General features: G+C 41.2%; 1 protein-coding gene across 2 annotated transcripts in view; it reads left to right on the top strand.

The window, feature by feature from the left end:
* Positions 1–782: 782 nt before the first annotated feature.
* WDR37 (WD repeat domain 37) overlaps positions 783–21,207 on the top strand; it is a 60,466-nt gene continuing 40,041 nt past the window's right edge. The window contains exons 1-6 of one of the 2 annotated variants that reach the window (XM_053262817.1): positions 783–1,031; positions 9,614–9,645; positions 13,726–13,903; positions 17,509–17,605; positions 20,159–20,254; positions 20,425–20,489. In XM_053262817.1, coding sequence (XP_053118792.1) covers positions 13,766–13,903; positions 17,509–17,605; positions 20,159–20,254; positions 20,425–20,489 — 396 coding nt within the window. In that variant the 5' untranslated portion in view covers positions 783–1,031; positions 9,614–9,645; positions 13,726–13,765. The remainder of the gene's footprint in view (positions 1,032–9,613; positions 9,646–13,725; positions 13,904–17,508; positions 17,606–20,158; positions 20,255–20,424; positions 20,490–21,207) is intronic. The other variant, XM_053262816.1, reaches the window with a different exon arrangement.

Below are 21,207 nucleotides of genomic sequence, written 5' to 3'. Positions count from 1 at the left end.
CGATTATTCCTATCAACAACAGTAGGCTTTGAGGTGCCAGAAAACGTCAGTTACTAGGGGAATATATCTCCTGTGCCCACTCAACTTGAGAGCGAATTTAGCAAGAGAGCAGCTGGCCCTATCCAAATCCAGCATAGCGTCCCTCCAGGGGCCATTGCTGGCGTCTATCTTATGTGTTTTTATCTTACGTTTCTTTTTATATTGTGAGCCCTTTGAGGACAGGGACCCATATCTATCTATCTATCTATCTATCTATCTATCTATGTAAACCGCTTTGGGAACTTTTGTTGAAAAGCGGCATATAAATATTCGTAGAAGTAGTGGAATCGCTTTGAATTCCGTGGCAGAGGCGTCCAAGTAAAAGCTGCCCAAGCGGATGAGGCTGTGATGAACTTAGCAGCAAGACAGACCTTGCTTCTGGGTTAACCTGTTGATCACTAAGTGGAATCCTTTTACGCCGGCAGGGGTTCTCAAGCCTGTATCCCCAGATGTTTTTTACAACTCCCATCAGCCTCAGCCACAACGACTGAGGCTGATGGGAGTTGTAGTCCAACAACATCTGGGGAGACGAGAAGCCCTGCAGAATTCCAGGGCCTTAATGCACGTCCGTGCAACTGGGGGGCGAGGTGTGCAGTGCGGGGAGGGGGAACCCTCCTGTGGCTCGCGAGGTCTGCGCGGCGCCCTCTGGTCACGCGCGTCACGAACTGCCTCCTCGCTCCCTGCGAAGTACTGGCGGCGCCTTACTCTAGAACTCTATGGTTGCGGGACGACTGCGGAGAGGGGTTTCCGGCCCAAACCGGAAGTGGGCTGGAGGGGCTCTGGGGCTAGCGGTTTTGGTGCGTTCCGGCTCCGGGTCTGAGAAGGAGGGAGACCTTACCGTCGCCGTGCCGCCACTTGCCGCGTCTATTTCGTCTGTCAACGGAGCCTTCCGCTCGGCGTATCCTTGTCGCCGACCCCCCGCTCTCCGCCTTGCTTTCGCTCTCTAGGCTCAGGAGCAGTTCCCTCCTCCGCCTCTTCGTCGGACGCCAGAGGTGAGTCTCGGGGCCTGAGGGAGCCTTCTTTGGCCCCGTCCTCTTGCCGCCGGCAGGGAGATTCCTGCTCTCAGCCGCGGGGGAGGACGGGGGAGCGACCGCTTGCTTCAGGATGGCGCCCGCCTATCCCCCCCGTCTTTCCCCAGCACAGGAGTTGGGGAGAAAAAGCGGGGGGCCAGCATGGAAAGGGACCTGCTTTGGGCGACGAAGGGATATTGTGCTGGGGGGTGTTGGAAGGAGTTTGGGGTGACTGAGGATGTGCACTGTAGAATATATAAAAGGGATCGTGAGATGTAATAATTTTTGTGTTGCTCTCCTTGGGTTTTTTTTTTTTTTAAATTAGTGTTGCTTATTGTGCTTTCTCGTTGCCAACTGCATCTTATGTTTTAAATAAAACAACAATACACATTTTAGTGACTTGGTAGTTTTGGTTCAATGGGCTACACTTAATCTCTGTAATTGACACTTGTATGCACGGTTTTGTTTGAATGGGAATAAGTGGATGCCTGATAAGAAGAAAGATGAAAAGGGGTGTGTCTGCCCCAGCCTGTAACATTTCAGTACATATTATGCAAAACAAATGCTTTCGAATTAGCTGCCGTAAGTGAAAGTGAGACTTTTCTCCTTCAAAATGACCTGAGAGTATAAGAGTGGTGTTTGATTGCAGAGATGTTGACATGTGCTCTTGCTCCAAGGTGTGTATTTCATAAACAAATGAGGTAACTGGAGTAATTAGTGTAAGGGAAGACAGCCAGTAATTAGTTCCAAAGAGCCTGTAGTGTTTCAATGAACTTCTTGTTCCCAGTGATACATTCACTTTTTCTCCAAAGGATGTTGCCACTCTACACTTCTGTTAATATTACTGTTAACAATGTTTTCCCCTTCACATATATTCTCAGATATCCCTGTAAGGCAAGTCAATCTTTATTATTCCCCTGAAAGGGGTGATATTTATTATTCCCCTATAATTTTTATTCCCCTATAAGGGGGTGGTAGCTGAGATATAGTGGTCTGCTTAAGGTCACCTAGTGGTTTAATGGCACAGCTATAAGCTAAGACTTCCTGGTTCACTCTTAGCCTCAGAGAAACAGCTTTCTCTGCCACTGTTTCCCCCTCTCATTATGGATTTTCTAGAACATGTTACAAATGCTGATTACTTGAAATAAAGCAAATATGTTGTTTTCAAATAATTCTGTGAACTGTATATAAAAGGATTCTAAGCTGCATCTCCTTTTTCAGTTTATAGTGGGTGGTCACTATACAGTTGGATTTTTTTTGGCTCAAAGGAAATAAATTGCTTCTCTCAACAGGGGAAATATTGGTGTCATATACCTTAGGTGCCATTCACTGACACATGAAATCAGAAGGTGAATTTATTAGATTTCTAACAAATTAGGTTTCTAATAAACCTGTTTTTCAGTCTATGAGTTATCATGTTAATTAAAGATTTAAATTTTTAAAATTTCCATTGACATCTCTGGATGGTGGCTGGTTGGCTACAGAAGGGCTCAGCTCTTGTAGGGGAGAAGCCAGATGACAGTTGGTCTCAGGCCCATGAAGGGAGCCTGGCTTACTGATCTTTCCCTTTGCTGCAGCCAGGTGGAATGACATTTAAAACAAATGAAAGCACTTAACACAACAAAATATCAACATATAGAATTCAGTATTGTAGGGTTTTGTGATGGCTACAAGCTCATATGGGTAAAAATTCAGATAAATTCAGAATTTCTGCTAGCCAGAAGCACCACTTTCCTGTTAAGACATGGAACAGTTTTGCTTTCGTGCCTGGTTAGAATTGACAGTGGGCATTCCTGTGTGGATTCTGTGACTGGTGTGCCATCTAAACACACAGAGCTTTCTACAATGTGCAGTTGTGCAAAGGACATCACTCCATATGTAGGAACCACCAGTTTTAAACTTGATAGGAGCCATGTGTATCCCTGCATAGGTAAGTTTTTCTTTGGTAATAAATAAATAAATAGCCTCTCTGATTGTAGGGCCTAAGGAATCATGCCATGCTTGTAAATATCCCTTTTATATCTGGCTTGATACTTGTTTGATATCTAAAATTATTCTTAATGAATTTGAATTATTTCAGATTTTCATTTTATTTATTATAGATATTTTTTATCTCACCCTTCCATTAAAAATGCACAAGGACTCTTGCAATGCCTATACGTTTCAAAGACTAGAATAAGCATTTTATTCACTGATCACATTTTGATAGCTGAGTAGGGAGAGGGGAAGGTGCAGAATGTTGATTTGAAGGCAATTAATACATATACAAAACTTTGTTTTTGAAAGTTCGCATGATCCCCGGTTTCTAAAAATGACTGTGCTTGGGTTGAAGGATTAGTTCAGGCACTGAAGTTCTCTTCTCCTCTTTTATAGGCATTATCTTAAAGAATTGATCTTAGTGAGCATTAATTGGCAACATGTAAGGCCTTCAGCAGAGCCTTAAAGATGCATCTTTTTAGCCCGGTTTTTAATATCTAGTTTTAATTTTAATGTGGTTTAAATTTTTTTAAAAAAATTTAATTGTTTTTTTTTAAAATGTAAACCTCCCTGAGCCACTTTAGGAAGGGTGGTATATAGACAATAAATAAATAAACTTTCTTATAGGGTATTTGCAGGATCTTCATTGGGTCGAGTTTTAATATTCCATTTCCATATAAATGAAAGTTATATTTCATCTGCTGTAACTGAATAGTCTGAAAGCTGTTTTGTTTCTTATTGGCTGGTTGCTGATGCTGTCTGAGTATTCACCAAATTTCATTAATGTTAATAAATAATATTAACATGTATGCATATCAATGACTGTTAAGAAGTGATTGAGGCACATACCTTCAGATTTAGCCATTATCAGACAAGCAATGAAGAGATTTTCTGTCCCTTGTTTACTTTTAGTGCAAGTCGCCATTAAAGTTGAAATAGTTTTGTGACTTGATGGCTCTTTATGTAATTCGATACATTTTCTTCAGTATTAAAACTAGCTGAAAACATGCTTGTATTTTGAATGGACTCTAAAAAGGTTATTTAGATTTTGGGAGACCAAAATTGTTCATCTCTGCTGTTATAAACTATAAAGCCAAATTCCTGTGAATAAAAGAAGTTTGATATTACAAGCTCCATTTTATTGGATTGGGGCTTTTAAAAACATTGCATTGTATCCAAAGAAAGTGAATCCCGACTAAGTACCATTTAAATCCATGAGATAAGTTTAATTGTGACTTATTTAAATCCCAGTAAGCTGTATTCAAAAACCAGTCATGACTAAATCACATTGAAATTAATAGGACTTAGGCTAGTTATCACTAACTTGTCTCATTGATTTCCATGGCACTTAGTCAGCAATTACTTTCTCTGGATACAACCCCTTAGGTAAACACAAATTAATAAGAACTCTATATCAGGAGGAGATAAACTTGTTAATGTAATAATAGGAAAAAGTGTGCACATAAATAGCTGGGTTTATGTTGAGTAGATGGAGATTAAATATGGTTATAAACCACACAAACTAGCCAGGTTATGATAAGGAGAGTGGGGTGTGTGTGAGAACAATGTGGTGATGTAGTTAAATAACTGGTTTTGTTAATGAAAATTAGAAAGCCTTCTGGAGCTATGAAAGAATGAGATAGGTAAGCCATTTTCAGGAGCAAATGAAAATCCAGCACAGAAAACTGCTGGTTGGAAACAAACTGCAGTTTGTCTGGACACAATAGCGGTAATCTAGAACGGTTGTTCTTAACATGGGGTCCACCAGATATTGATGAACTACAACTCCCAGCATCCCCAGCTACAATTTATTGCTGGGAGTTGTAGTTCAGCAACATCTGGTGAACCTCACATTAAGAACCACTGATCTAGAGAGCTATTTAAAGGATACAGTTGTTTTATTTATTTTTAATAAGAAAAACCTTATAGAAATCCTGGCTTTAAAAACATTGGATTGTGAGGGAGGTATGGGAGGAACTCTGCTGTCATGCACTGTGGGCTTAAACTCAAGATTTTGTGGAAAGGAGGTAGATTCTCTGTGTCATCCCTTGCTCTCAGGTCTGCTCAACTTTGCCTCCCTGCAGCTGTTCTTGTAGTACAGCTCCCATAATCCCCAGCCACAGTGGCCAATAGCCAGGGATTATGGGAATTGTAGGCCAACATCTCTAGGAGGGCTGAAGTTGTGCAGCCCTGCTCTAATGGCTTGTGCAAGTAGTTGCAGGTCAGTACTGTATTAGACAATACTTATCCTACTTGCCACTTGTTTGGGACCTCAGAGTTTGAAACTGAGTAATGTGCATCCACCAGTCTTTCTACATTACACCATATTTCAGTCAGCTTCCTTCCTGCCAAGGGCCCACTGTAGAAATAATTGTCGAGAGGGGTGTTGCAAAGTCAATGTTGTGACTGGCGGAGGGCAATTAAAAAGGAGGAAATAGAAGTTTCTGGAAAAGCCCATGGTAATTAGTCCAGTCTCTTCCAGTATGAAAATGACAATACCTTATATTAATCTAAAACATTATACAGGAGAGCCCAGTTATCCTCAGTGGTTCTGTTCCATGGGGACGGGGTGTGTGGATAATGAAACCCTGGATAATGTGGCATTAGGGCTGTGGGAATAGAAGGGGGTTAGGTTCCCTAGCCACAAAGAAAGAGTGAAAAAATGAGCAAAATATGTGGGAAATGAGGGTGGGGGAAGTGCCCTTCCATGCTCTAGGTCCCCAGCTATCCATCAAGCCCCCCACGCTGGATTTTTTACCCCCCCCGAAAAAAATCAAGTTCTTTAAAAAACAGAAATGAGTCAGCAGATGGCTCCGTTACTTAAAATGGCAGATGGAAATGACCATGGACTGGAGGAGCTACTGGAATTGGGTTCTGAGGAACAGGGTATGGATTGGGGGAGGACTGGGTAGGGGAGTTGCCCTTTGGTGGGGGTCTTTTTGGAGGAATCTCCTTGGAAAAGGAGGAAGAAGGCTCTGTTCTGCTTTTGCGGTGGCAGGACAATCTAAGAATAAAGTGTCCCCTTTCCCCCATGGGAATGGCTATGCGGACCGAGCTAGAGTCGGGGGGGGGGGGTGGAGAGGAAAGGAAGGGATTGCAAGGGCCCCTGGGGTGCTGAGGAGGGATAGCAGGAGGGACAGAAGGGATGGAAGGGAAGAGGGAGCAAAATTCTTTCACAATAAAATCTTTTAACCAAGAGGAGGTATATTTTGAGATGGGAAGATTAGTTTGGATGATAAGTCCCGTGCTGGTGCTACTCACGGTTATCGGGACTGCTGGATTGCTTTCAGGTTCCTGCCCCTTGCTAAGTGCCTTTGGCATTGCTGGCTGGGCTGCGAGGAGAATAGGTTTACCAGTTCCCCCTCCCCCAAGATGGAGCCAGATGGTACAATTGTGGATGGTAGAATAGTGCCCGTCTCAGCTGCTTTAGTCTTCGCGCTCTCATGGGCAAGTAGGCACAGTGACGGGATACGCTGCTGCCACCGCTGCTGCCACACAACTTGAAATAAGAGACGTCCGCTCAGCTGAGCGATCGGGAGTTTGTTCTTTTTTCGCAGCTTAGAAGGTGGCTGTGGAGTGGCTGGCAGCAAGTGTTTAATTTTCCTTTTGGCCTTCTTGTGGCTCTTGGCTGGCTCAGCATTATCTGCTAGGGCAGAAGAGGTAGGAGCTATCGCGCCCCTTTCAGTTGGAGTGGCGGAGGGAGACCGCTTCCATTGTTCTATGAGTTGCGATAAGGAGGGAATCGGGGCCTCCAAGGAGGGACCCTCTTGACATAGACCCTAGTAGGGCTTTGGCTGCTTGTGCTTGGTCCATGAGGGAGACACTGAAAACAAAAGTGAAAGCAAACACACAAGCTGCCAATTAGATTGAATAGCAAACTTTTAAAAAATGTTGTTTAGAATTCTACCAGATTGATGAGCTCTCTCTATGTGCTGTTGCCTGAAGCAGGACAGGAAAGGAACTGGGGCTTTGGGGCTCCGTCTACTGCTGAAAGGAAATCTGCTGCATTAATATCCTGTCTGTGCCTGAGGCATGCTGGGTACACATCCATCTGTCCAAGGATGGGCTCTGATTATGGTGGAAAAAAACCACTTCTCTGCTTCATGGAGCTTTGCTCTGTTCTACGCCATTAACTATTAACTGTTTTAAGGTAAAAGTAAAGTGTGTCATTGAGTTGATTTCGACTCCTGGCGCCCACAGAGTCCTGTGGTTTTCTTTGGTAGAATACAGGAGGGGTTTACCATTGCTTCCTCCTGTGCAGTATGAGATGATGCCTTTCAGCATCTTCCTAGTAGTAGTAGTTTTATTTACAGTCATTGACCAAACAGAGAATAAAAACTAGTAAGCATTAAAATGTGTGTGTGTGTGTGTGTGTGTGTGTATACATACATACACACAGTTTAAAATTAGGATGATATCCCATTATACCTTTTAAAAGCAATATAACTAAACTTAGCTACAGAAATAGAAATTGAAGCATCTTTATCTGAAAGCAGATGTTTTACAAGGCAGCATCTTCCTATATTGCTGCTACCTGATATAGTAGCAGCTGGGATTCAAACCGGCAACTTTCTTTAATGTAGACACTTGTAAATTCCTAAACTTCCCCTTAACAAAAACTAATGTTTATATATGGCTTTTCAACAAGTTTCCAAAGTGGTTTACATAGAGAAATAAAATAAATACATAAATAAGTTGAATCCCTGTTCCCAAAGGGCTCACAGGTAGGGATGTGCATGAACCAATTTGGAGGCCCTTTTACGGACCTCCAAACCAGTTCAAAGGTCTGATGGTTTGACGGTGGGGGGGGGTTACCTTTAAGGAGCAGGAAGGGTGCTCTTATCTCCCCGCCACATTTCCCCCGCCAGCACTGTGCTTAAAAACAGCCCCATGGGGTGGCAGCATACCTTCTTGCCGCCCCGGTACGTGTTGGACCAGAAGTGCCCGGTGAGTGTGCGCACGTCAAGCTCATGCACTGGGCACTTCCTAGTCTGATGCGCACCAAGACGACAAGGAGGTATGCTGCCGCCCTGCGAGACCGTTTTTAAGCACAGCGCCAGCGAGGGAAACACGATGGGGTGTGTGTGTAAGAGCACCCTTCCTGCTCCTTAAAGGTACCCCCCCTGCCGTCGAACCGGTTGTTGCTGGTTCTGTGCACATCCCTAACTGGAGGTACTGGGCTGGGGGTGGATATGCCCAGTTGCTCTCCCGCTGCTAAATAAAGAGAATCACCACATTTGAAAGATGCCTCTTGCCCAGTTAGCAGGGGTGGAGATTTTGCTGGATCGTCCCTTCTTGAAGCCTTGTAAAATGGACAAAAAAAGGAAGTGTTGTGCTTTTAGTCATTCCTTCCACATTCTGACACTTTCTGAAACATAAAGAGAGTCTTTTTCAGAAGCACATATGCCCAAGAGGTGTTTTTCTTTTCATAATACAACTCATCTTTGTTACTAAACACTAGAGAAGCAAGCAGATAAGAGTACCAGCTATTGCTATAATAGGTGATTATTTGAGGAGATTTTGTAACATCGCTGCTTGAACTTTGAGGTTTATTGCCCTTGGTTTTATCTTGCCTTTTAAAGGCAAATCAGTAATTTGTTTTGAATTCATTCCTATTCCAGATATCTGCTACATTTGTATAAAAGTAGGCTTCAGGCATGCTACTTACAATATATAAAACATGCACAATGAAAAGGCTACCAAAAGTAGTGCAGTAACTGTATTCAAAAAAATTATAGTTCTATTTATCTTGCATTCATATTTTGTGGAATACGTCATTTATCTTCCACTGAGTGTACATGTAGACTTGCCAGTATGTGAATTGTTGGAGGCAAGCCATGCTTTCATCATGGATAGGACTGATCATTGTAGGAGGATTAGACTTGTGTATGTCAAAGGAAGAAATCATCTGCTGCTTAGCAGATTAGTTCTGTATACTTGCTTATGTTACTACTGCCATAGTGATAGGCTGAAATACTTAATAATCTTGTATTTTTAACTTGTGGTCTGCTTTTGAAACAGAATCTTGATTCTCAGAAATTATAAAGGTCTTTCACAATTGGAAGATATTGTGTTTACAACGTGTCTTTGTTATATTTTTCAACAATGCATTTGGTTTACTAAGGGCTAGGGAGAGGTGTCTTGAAATGCCATAAAAACACAGTCCGCAGTGCACTTAATAGCGTGTGCTGCTGTGCTTATTTTTGTATTGAATGCTTGCTATAGAATAACTTCACTGACGTTAATTGCATGGTTTGAGTGTAAATCTCATTGAAATAAATGTAATGGGCTTCTAAATAAGTGAACTTATGATGGGTACTGTAAGGGTACCCTACCCATCTACTCTTTAGATATTGAGTTCTTAAGCCAATAAAGGAGTTTGATAATATTAAATAGAAGAAAATGTGAGGTGTACTTGTTTTGATTCATCACACACTTATTGTGGACTTTATCTTGCATGATGATAAGAGGGTTACAGTACAGGTAGTTCTGCATGCTTCAAGTGTAGTTAATGTTTAAGATGTGGAAGTCTCTTTGACTGGTTTTTGTATTGTTTCACTAATCCATATTTAATATGGTTTTCATAGGATATTTAACATGACACTGATATACTGGACAGGTAATTTCTTTTGTTTTGAAAACCTAATCTAATAGGGTGAATCCATAAACTGCCAGAAATGAGCCCCTCTGAATCACCTTATGTACCTATCATATTGTCAAGGACTTGTTCAATTAATTTCATATCTTACATTAAACCTGTAAGATTTTGTTTTTGGTGCTGAAATATGCAATTGATTTTGACACAAATTGTTTTTGCAACTTGGAGAAGGGATTTACTTAAAAATTAAAAGGATGATAGTTTTTCCTTTATATTGTAACCAAAGTAACGCCTCTCTCTTTTTTTCAAAGATAAAGGCTGTGCTGTCTTTCTAGTGAAGTGGCTTGTGGGCAAATTTTAAGGAACGCCAAAATGCTGCTTCACACATGACGTTTTTCTTACACTGATGTCCTAGTGTGTGTATTTGTGACAAAATGTTCACGCTAGCCCTATTCACACTTTATGTTCAATGCATATACAGTCTGTGTACAGTGTACGCATGTACAGTTATTCATATATTACCTTGAACGCACATACAGCAGTATACTTGCTATCTGTATCCTGCATTTGAGGGACCTCTACCAAGGTTCATTTTTAAAATGAATGAAAGTATGCCTTAGAGGCGTACATTCACACAAACACCTGCACCACTGTTCCCTCTAAGGCATGTGCATGTGCGCGCACTCACAAACCTTGGGGTGTCCGCTCAGTTCATTTTAGATCGTGCTCATGTTGAATCAGGAAGGCCCTATTCTGAATGCAGGTGCGCACACACTGCCTTGATATTGCCACCCAGAACAAAACTCATTCTGCTCAGAGATGAAAAGAATTAGAGGGACCACTGACCTGTACACGTGTACAGACACCTGTGTACACACACAGAGTGTAATGTCTGAATAGGTCTGTTGTCTTCACACACTGAAGTACATGGTTTTTGCACAAACACATTCTCAGCACTGGAGAAACGTCATGTGTTAACTGGCCAGTAGAGATTGATCCTGCCTGTTACATTTCTCCCTCCTTCCCTTTGCGTATGCTTGCTTGCTGCTTCTACAGCTTTAGTTATATCTTCTTGCAAGATCTGGGGAAGGGCTTGCATGTGACATGTGTCTTTCCCAAATAATGCATGATTTTTTGCAGTCATGCTGGTGCATGAAGATACACAAGAGATCATTAGTACAATGAAAAACAGAATGATGATGTCCAGCTAACTAAACTGCAAGTAGTTTGCAAGTGAATAACTTGCCTCTTGTTCTTAAATTAATATTAATTTGTGGTTTTGACAGTGTCTAATTGTACTGGGCCTTCTCCAGTTCTTTAACTTCTTAGTTTTTGTCTAAACTAGTTTGTAAGCCCATTGGGCAGGGCCTCTCTCTTGGAGTGTTTTGTATAGCACTTAGTTCATAGGTGCTTTTCAAATAATATAGTAACAAGTAAAAAGTTTGATGAGAGATGTTGATGTGACTGGTTTGTTCTCTGAACTTGCCTTGTATCACTTCAGCATCTGTTCTGCATGTTTGTGCTCTCTCTCTCTTTCTTCATTGAAAAGAACTGAAAAGGCTCTCTAGCTAGACTAGAAGTCGCTCTCAATGCTATGAAATGTGAACTGAGCAAATAACACAAGGGTAGATATGTTCTTTTGTCCACATTGTCCAAGCTTTAAAATCGTAAGTTTTAAAGTTACTTTTATTTATATTTTAAACTGTTTTAATTGATTTAATGTTTTGATTGTTCGTGTTTTCAAATTGTAAACCATCCAGAGATTTGTATATGGAGTGATATAAAAATGTGCCAAAATAAATAATTAAAATAAAATATATTAATAAATAGTCCAGAATGGAAGATAGATAAATGTTGAACTACACACATTTGTTTCAGTTGAGTGTTTCTAGTTAGGTTAAAAGCAAACAAACAGCATTCCTTTGATACAGCATTTTGATTGTGCTGAAAGAGAAGGGTTAAGAAAACACCATCAGATTAATAGATGTGGCCTGTACTCAGCAGTTTCTTTAAAATAGTTCTTGTTTAGGTTCATGGAATTGGCAAAATAAATACAAGATGAGGGAAATGTAATTTCCTTGGAAAAGGTAACTTTAAAACCACAACTGAGAAGACTTCTGTAGAAGAGTTTTGTATAGTAGAGCTGGCTTAAGGAGACCCTGTGTCTAATGTGAATTTGGTCCTAGGAAACTAGCACAATTCACAGACTAATCTTGCAAGGTGACTTTTCATCTGGGGACCTTTCCCAGACTGCTTACATGATGGAAACTACACCTGTGAAAATTTTGATAGACTGGTAGAGTCAGGCAAGGGAAACTGCTTCAGATGTTTGAAGAATGTTCCTTGCTCATGTCCACATACCGAAAAGAGTATTATCTTGAATTAGTAGTTGTGATCGGACAGAGTCCATCGCTTTTTGTTTTTGATTTGGTATTGATTTCAAGACAGTTCTTTACACTGTATTTCCTCTGAAAACTTGCATTTGTCCTTGGCTGTATATTTCATAATCATTTTTTAAGACATGCTTCCAGTTATTGAAAGGGTAACAGTGCTCATTCTTAGCTAGCTTGAGAGTTAGTCTGTGTTGTCAGACCCCTTAGATCAGGTTTCATTCTGCTTTTGTTCTAAATCTTACTCAAACTCCTTTGCTTACAATTTTTGCTTTGCAGAGTCCTTCTGTTTTTTGGGCTGTCACCACTGTTATGGAAATTTGCTTTCTGGGAATGAATATTGTTTGTTTTCAATATGAGCTAATAGCCTTTTAACCCCAGTTTCAAAGCCATAGCAATTTCTCAACATTGAAACTAAAAATGCATTGTAAAAATTACAGCTGCTGCCTGATTAAAGAAATCTTTAGTTGATTCTTTATAAAGGTTTTAACTGGTGACTGACATAGTGCGCAACTTGACGATAACATTGTAATGTGCTTGCTCATCTGTAAACATAGTACAATTGGAGTTGTAACACTGAAGTGGCCATTATTTCCAAAGGCTAGATCGTTGTGCAACTTTGGTTGCACAGTTTTTGGAATTGGGTAAATGCAACATTATAATGTGACTGTAAAGTTGCATTCTATGTCAGCCAATTTTAATTTGCATAAAATTGCACAAGAATAAAAATTCTTCACAAAATGTATTCTTTGTGTTTGGCAATGCAGGTGTCTGTTACAGCATATAGTATTTTAGAAGAGTATTATATTTTAGAAGAGAATATTTTAGATTCTCTTCTGTGTAGGGAAGGACAAATATCTCTTCTAAAAAGAGTCTGTCATGTGGAGATTTGCAAATACTTATATTTAAATTAATGTTTTTAAAATCTGAATCTGCCTAGATGAATTGGGGTCATTTTTTAAATCAAAAGGTTTTTAACCAGATGTTGCTCTCTTTGTTAAAAACGGATGTTGGGAAATGCTGCTTGCTTAATGGTTCATAGGTACTGTTAGAAGATTTAGATGCAGTACAGCTTCTTGAAAATTTTGTAATCAATGCAGGGCAATTTGAATGTCTTAATTTGGGGGGAAACAGTGGTTCATGCATGATGCCTCTTGCTGAAGTGTACTGTCAGGTAACTGAAATACTGTTTGAGATTGAATTTTGAAATGCCCAGCGATGATTTTAAATAGCTGGAATGTAAAAGAAAAACAAATTTGGCAAATCAATTTTTACTGTTGTTGAGAAAATCAGCTGCTGAAAAAAAGAACTTTTAAAGAATGAACACTTTTAGTAGTCTGCCATGATATCCAGTCAAGTAATCCTTAGTGAATATTTGATTCTAAACATTTCACTTGACACTGTCCTTCAGACATCATCTTCCTGTATTTCTAGCTGGGCTTATGACTTTGCATGTATTTCATTGATGGCCTTGCTAGTAGTTAATGGTGAAAAGTGTGGTTTAATCTGAGTTAATATTCATGTATCTGCAATCTTTGCAGAATCTTTTTTTTTTTGTAAATTAAAAACAGCTATTTCTGGAAATGTTTAACAAAAAAAAGCCCTAAATGTGATTGAAGAATTCAGCAAGCCTAAATGTTTCCATTCCATTGACTGTTTCTAAGAGTAGCTTGTACGAGGCAAATTGTAATACTTAATGCTTGGTTTTTAGTTTATCTTAGGAGCTTCTGGGAAGTTATTTTTTTGAAGTAATGCCCACAGAAAGTGGAAGTTGTGCCACTGCACGCCAAGCAAAGCAAAAGCGCAAATCTCACAGCCTTTCTATACGAAGAACCAACAGTTCTGAGCAAGAGCGGACGGGATTGCAGAGAGAGATGCTGGAAGGCCAGGTAAAGACTGGAGAGTAATTAAAAAAAAAAAAATCTGTATCCTAGGGCTGAACAATGGCCATAGTCGCTGTGGATGTTGGGAGTTGTAATTCTATGACAGTTGGAGGGCTGAAGTTGTGCAACCCTGCTCTTATCCTATCATGGCAGGTTACAGTAGCTTGGTAACAATCAATAGAGCAGTGTGACTCATTTCATATCACCAGTAGGACTTTAAAAAAAGCACACATCAAGCCAGTGTGGAAGGGCTGTGTTCAAATTAAAAATCAAAAGTGAAAGGGGAGCACCTTCAATCTCTGTATATGTATTCCTAATGTATTCCTTACCTCATCTATCCTTACCACGACCTTCTGGGAAAAGTTCAAATGAAAGATGGATGTTGAGCAATCCCCTCCCTTTGTGCTCCGTGGCTTAGCTGGGAATTGAGACTGTGTTTCTCATTTCTAAATCCAGCACTTTGCTCACTGTACCACACCGAAGTCAATCTTACCTCTTTGCAGGCAGAAAAAGGAGTGCAGGCTCATCACTTTAGCAGCAAAACAAAGAAGAATGTTTGATATCTGTCTCTGATGTCACACATCTGCAGCCCATTTGTGGGAATGTTGGTCGGCATCCAGAGAACTGAGAAACTAGTTTTGTGAGTGCAGCGGGGCCTTAAACATGTTTTTCCTCTCGCATTAGCATTCTCCTGCCCATGAAAAAGCCAAAAATTCTGCTAGGCTAGTGTGAACTGTGTGCAGTGCCATCCTTCGGGGTGTGTGTGTGTGTGTGTGAGAGAGAGAGAGAGAGAGAGAGAGAGAGAACCGGGGCATTGCCCCAAGCCCTGTGCCTATCCCTGGCCCTGTGTTGGTGGCCAGTAATCTCCTTGTCTGCCATTGACTCCAGAGTACAACCCTCACTGAGCAACTGGGCCCCCGACCCAGCTGGGCCCCACACTGTGCCCTGCCCTTGGTTTGCCCAGAGAGGAGTGTCCAGCCACAGTCTCCTCTGTGTGCAGCCACGCAGAAGGTGCCACAGGGCTCGGCTGCTTCAACTGCAGCTGCCACAGCGGGAGCTGCACCTCAGGGGCCTGTGGTGGTGGAGAGACTCCAGGCACTGGCAGGAATCTCCCTACTGCCACTGCTTCACAGGGGCCCTGCACCTCCATGGTGCTTGGACCCTGTGCACCCCAAGGGGTGGCCCTGACTGTGTGCATGAGTCTAAGCCACTATTTACCCAGAATGTTGGGGGCAATATGCTAAATCATTGTAAACCGCTTAGAGAGCTTCCAGCTATAGAGCGGTATATAAATGTAAGTGCTATTGCTATTTGGATCCCAGCCATTGTGTCTTATGAGATTGTTGAGTTTGTGTTTCATCATCGTTCTGTGTGAAATCCCTGTTGGTTTGTGCAGTAAAATTGTGAAATCCGTTTTCTGTCAACCTAGATTGAAAGCGCTGAGTTGCATTTTACCCCTGCTAACTGAGCAAAGAAGCCTCTTCTTGAAGTGTTGCTTCTCTTACATTTAGCAGTGGGAGAACAGCTGTCCCTATTCAAAACCAGCACAGTGTTCCTCCTGTTGTTGCTGGTGTCTGCCTTATGTTTTGTTGTCGATTGTGAGCCCTCTTAGGTTAGGGAAGCATCTTTTTCTATGTAAATTGCTTTGAGTACTTTGAAAAGCAGTATATAGAAGAGCCCCTGGTGGTGCAGTGGTAAACTGCCGCCCTGTAACCAGAAGGTTACAAGTTCGATCCTGACCAGGGGCTCAAGGTTGACTCAGCCTTCCATCCTTCCGAGGTCGGTAAAATGAGTACCTAGAATGTTGGGGGGCAATATGCTAAATCATTGTAAACCGCTTAGAGAGCTTCCAGCTATAGAGCGGTATATAAATGTAAGTGCTATTGCTAGTAATATTGCTATATTTATATTTCTAGTAGTAGGAGTAGTAGATCACTGCAGTACAGGCAGAATCTTCTTAGCCACTTATTTAGAGTTCTGCCTAAGTCTGTACAGGTTTTTCCAACAAGCTTGCTCCAGGGAGGCTAGCACCAACGTAGACATCTCCCCACCCCCGAGTCCAGAAATGGATATTTACCTTTTAGCTATTTACAAGAAGACAGCACAAAACTTAGAGCTGGAATCGTAACTGATACCTTCACAAAATCTCAAGATGGCCTTATTGTGGCCTGTTACACAAGGTGCTCATGTTTAGCTTGAGAAATTATCCTGTTATTTGCATTCTCTTAAGCTTGGAGTAAATGAAAGCAGCAACCAGTGTGTTTACCTTTAAGAAAAGACTTCCTTGAACCGCTTGAGAGGAATAACCCCTGGCTAATCTTGCTGTATTCCACTCTTGTACAGTGCTGAAGTGGAAATAGTACTGAAGGCCATGCCAAGGGCAAATAGCTGCTGTGTTGCATTTGCGAAGTGAACACTATACATTTAACATTAGGTTAGCGTCATATAGTCTCAAGGGCACAGTCTAAATCTATTCCAATCAGTAGTTTTGACAGTGAGCTGAATGGAGTACAAACTACATTCTCCTCTCCTGCTCCAGAATGATAGAGAATGTTGAATCTCAGTTTCTCTCCCCTCTCCCGCTGATTATAAGGTTTTGCTTTCCTATGTTCTTGCCATGGTTTTCTTAGTGGAACCTATTACCTGTTTGATTGCTTCACTCTCTTTGTTCTATCCAGTCCACTTTCCCTGTACTAACAGTTGATCAGAATTAAAAATGTTTAAAATACTCGTGTCTTGTCATGTATGGTCAGCAACAGAGTCTAATCTTCTGTAGTGATTCAAAACTTTGTTTTTGAGTCTTGTTCAGAGGATCTATGGGTGCAGGCTTTTCCATTCAATTCTCTGGTCCTCTAAGTATTTGAGGAGTTGCCCACTCATTTTACTGAATTCCTCTGCCAGACCTGTTTCTTCAAACCCCAAAACATATTCCCCCCACAAATGTATTGCCTCTCACCCACAAAAAAAATCTTTTTTGAGGAGTTGCTCTTCAAGCTTTCTCTCTGTCTGCATCCTTGTTCATTTCAGAGGAGAGTACAATATTATATGAACATTCTTTTTCATTCATGGCTTCCTGAGCCTTTTTAAAATTAGCATTGGGATTGGATCCTCTTTTTAGTATTTTTAAAGCATGGGTTGCTGTGAACATGTTATCGATCTATGACTGTTCATGTGTACATAATATTGCTCTCACTCTAAATAGGCTTCATTTGCCATTAACTCTATACATTGTCTTCTAAAATGTCAAATATATCTTGGAAGTGTGTCACAGTTTTGATGGGGTGTGTGTGGAAGGGGTGTTATTTGAAAGTATGTGTTAAGTGCAACACTTGGGTACTGATCTTGTTTTTACTGAGAGTGCTAAACATCAACTTTGGAATCTGAAGGGCCATCTTGAGGGTCAAGAAATGTTGGCTTAGTTCACCAGCCAGGCAAAAAAATCTGTTCATCAGATGGTTCCTTGAGCTGTGTTGGTACATTACTTGTCAGGATTTCCCCACCAACCCTACTCAGACGTCATTTTAGATTTGTTATAGATGAGTAGACAATCAGATTTCTTGAGGCCTGGCCATTTTAACCTTGATACAAGTGATATCTTTCATCTCTTGTAGGATTCCAAACTTCCATCATCTGTTAGAAATACACTTCTGGATCTTTTTGGTCAAATAGAAAGAGAATTTGAGAACCTCTACATTGAAAATCTTGAATGTGAGTTGATATATATATTTTTTCCAATAAGTTGTATAAAAAAGTTGAGAGAAGGTGTAGCGAAAGTATACTAGAAATAGCAGCAGATTTTAAAGACATTCTGTTGCAGATTCTTACTTTAGATGTCTGCCCTCATAAAGCAATACCAGTCACTTAAAATGAATGCTAAATGAACAGTTAAGTAAGATGGGATGTGAAATGTGAAAATAATAATGCATGCCAGTGTGAGATCTCGTTTACTGACTTGGTTTAATTTCTCTTAACTTCAAGTCTAGTGGGATCACAATTTAAATATGTCCCTAATCCAGTACCATTTGGCTTGTTGTTCAGTACATAACCTTAAAGATAAAACAATATCCAGTTCTATTTATTTTTAAAACCCCACCCTTCAGATATTCTTGTCACAGACCCAGTTAGATAACATCTTAAACCACAATAACCACAAACAAGACTATGAGAGCAGCATACCAAAATTCATCAGGGACTAAAATCAGAGTTAAAATGCCTGGGGAAGTGGAAAGGTTTTCAGCTGGTACTGAAAAATGCAGTTGGTGCCAGGCAAACCTCTCTGGGGAGAGCTTTGGTGGCATAAGGTCTCCTCTTGTTGTTACCCCAAGATGGTTGGTATAGTGAGAGAAGGAGGTCTCTGAAGAAGACCTTAACATATGAGTAGATGGATGGGGAGGCAGGTAATCCTTGAGGTACCCCAGCCCACAGCTGTATAGGTCTTTAAGTGTAAACATCAACATTTTGAATTGGCTCTGGAAATGGACCAGAAGTCAGTGTTGCTGTTTAAGGAGTGATGAGATATGATCCCAATGCCCCGTCCCATTTAGCAGCCTAGTGGCTGAATTCTGAACTAAGGGCAGCTTTCAGACAGTTTCCAAAAGTAGCCATACTATATTAATCCAGTTTAGAGGTTACTAGAATGTAGATAACTGTATCCAGGCTATCCCTGTCCAGAAAGTGTTACTGCTTGCATGCCTGACTCAACTGATGGAAGGTGCCCGAGCCTTCAGTAGCCAAGCTGCATCAATGAGCTCCCCTTTAACCATAAATCTGATCCTTCAGGGGAAGCACAAGCCCGTCCAAAATAAGTCAAACACCACATTCCAGTGAGACAAACGGCCCACCAAGAGCACCTCTGTCTTACCTGGGATGAGTTTCAGATATCCAAGCATGCTCATAAGCAAACTGATAGGAGAATATTTCTGATTCCACTAGATCAGTGGTTCCCAACCAGGGTCCCTCCAGATGTTGCTGAATTACAACTCCCAGCAACCCCAGCCACAATAAATTGTGGGAGTTGTAGTTCAGCAACACCTGGAGGAACCCTGGTTGGGAACCACTGCACTAGATAATGGATAGTGAAAACAGGAGCACCTTTTTCCCAGCTTTTTTATCAGCACCATAAGACAAGCATATCCATTCACTAGATAATATATATTCTTTACTGTTTAGGAAGTACCAAACACAGCTGCTGTTTGACTAGTGATGGGGTGAACTTCTGCAGTGAGGCTCAGAACTGGGCTTGAAAGAATTTCCCTCACCCACAAACTTGGAAAATAGATCCATTTTTAGCCAGATTGAACCCTGTTGTGCCTCAATGATGGTGCAACAGAGTCCTGTCTCTTTTCAACCCCTCCTCACCTTGTCTTGCTGCTCACCTCCTTCCCCTGTGGCAGCAGACGTCAGTAGTGCCGGGAAAACATCATTTCCTTGTTTTCTTGGCTTGGAGGAAGGGATTTTGCAGGTGATCCTGTGGGTGGAGGCAGGGAGGACTTACATTCTTCCCATGCTTAGATTAAAATCTGAGCCAGAGGAGAATATTTGGGACTGTAATCTTCGTCTCATGAGGTAAGCATTGCAAACCTCTGAGACTTGTATCTCTGAACCAGGAAATACAAGCTTTGGTAACATTATTGTTTGTAACAAGCTGCCAGGTTTTTTTCAGAAAGCAACATGGACATTTTAATAAATGATGAATAATATATTACTAAAAGAGTTCATGTATAATTCTCCACGTAAGGTTCTTATTCATTACTAGTGTGTATCAATTCAAGTTTGCCATTCTGAAGTATCTGAACTGGATGTTCTTGACAATAATATGGTACACTCTAATGCTCTGTTTGTCTTCCAATTTGGAGTGGAATTACATACAGGAAAAGTTCTTTGGCAGTCGGTGACTTGCTGATTGCGGAAGAGAGATAGCTGTCTTTGTTTCCTCAATTCTCATTTTTACTGATGGCTGTTTTGCATCAACACTATCACCTTAGGAAACCTGATTTAAAAACAAAGCTGATGACAAAGTCAATATGAAGCTGATTTCTGACTCAACTTTGTCAGAATCTGGTGGCTGGTGTTTTATCTGTTGAAATGATGTCCTTTATAGCTGTTCAGTTAGAAAGGTATAAGCACAAAAGTCCTTTTGTTGGTCCTTATCCTGCAGAGTTGAGGCCTTGAAATAGGGAATATGAATTTTGATGGATTGTTTAAACTTTGTATTTACATTTTTCTTGTTTGCATTAATGTTAATTTTTATGCTACTGCTAGTACGTAGGGAGATTGATACACTTAATGAGCGCTTAGCAGCTGAAGGCCAAACCATTGACGGAGCTGAGCTGAGCAAGGGACAGCTGAAAACGAAAGGTAAGAAGAGAATTGACAAAGATGCCTCTCTTAGTTGGCTTTTCATAACTTAAGTTTGTTATCTAATGGAAGGGAATTGACCCCAATGTTCAAGTAACTTAATGAAACACACTTTAAAAAATGCAAAACAAAACAACAAAATATTTCTTTAAATATATTTATCTCAACAGCCAGCCATAGTACCAGTCAGCTCTCTCAGAAATTAAAGACGACTTACAAGGCATCTACTAGCAAGGTATGAAACACATTGAACCTTTACTTTACTTTGCTATTTTAAGTGCCAGCCTATATTTGGCAGTTTTGTGTTAAGTACTGTCTGCTTACAGGCTCGCTTAGTGGTGGTGAGAAGAATAATTGGCATTTGTAGTTATCTACTCCTTCTGAAAGGTTGCTTTGAAATGATTTAATGAGTAAGCTTTTCAACAGGTGTCCACATTTTCAGCTACCACCCTCACTGTGGCCAGTGGGCTGCTGCTAACTGGAGAGGGTGTGAGCAAGCAGAGTCTTCCTTCCAGTCTTGGAGAGAGCTCGGCAGGGATTTTCCTAGCTGTTGCAGTTCCAAGATTATAAAAAAGGCCGGGGTTTGGTTGGCTACTGTGTGGCCATGGTGCACACAGCACTTTGTACCTTAGCAGTGCTCAGTGGAGGCGCTCTGCCAGTGAGGGGCTAGAAAGGCAGCTGCAGTTGTGGCTTGGCAACTAAGGCCAGCCTACAGTAGCGGAGTACAGTGGCGGAGAGGAGAGCTGGTCTGGTGGTAGCAGGCATGACTTGTCCCCATAGCTAAGCAGGGTCTGCCCTGGTTGCATCTGAATGGGAGACTTGATGGGTGAGCCCTGCAAGATATTCCCCTCAGGGGATGGAAAAGAGCAGAAGGGAAGAGCAGAAGGTTTCAAGTTCCCTCCCTGGCAGCTCCTCCAAGAGAGGGCTGAGAAAGATTCCTGCCTGCAACCTTG

This window comes from Hemicordylus capensis, chromosome 6 (genome assembly GCF_027244095.1).
Source record: "Hemicordylus capensis ecotype Gifberg chromosome 6, rHemCap1.1.pri, whole genome shotgun sequence".
Lineage (NCBI taxonomy): Eukaryota > Metazoa > Chordata > Lepidosauria > Squamata > Cordylidae > Hemicordylus > Hemicordylus capensis.
This window is presented reverse-complemented; position numbering and strand designations above follow the sequence as displayed.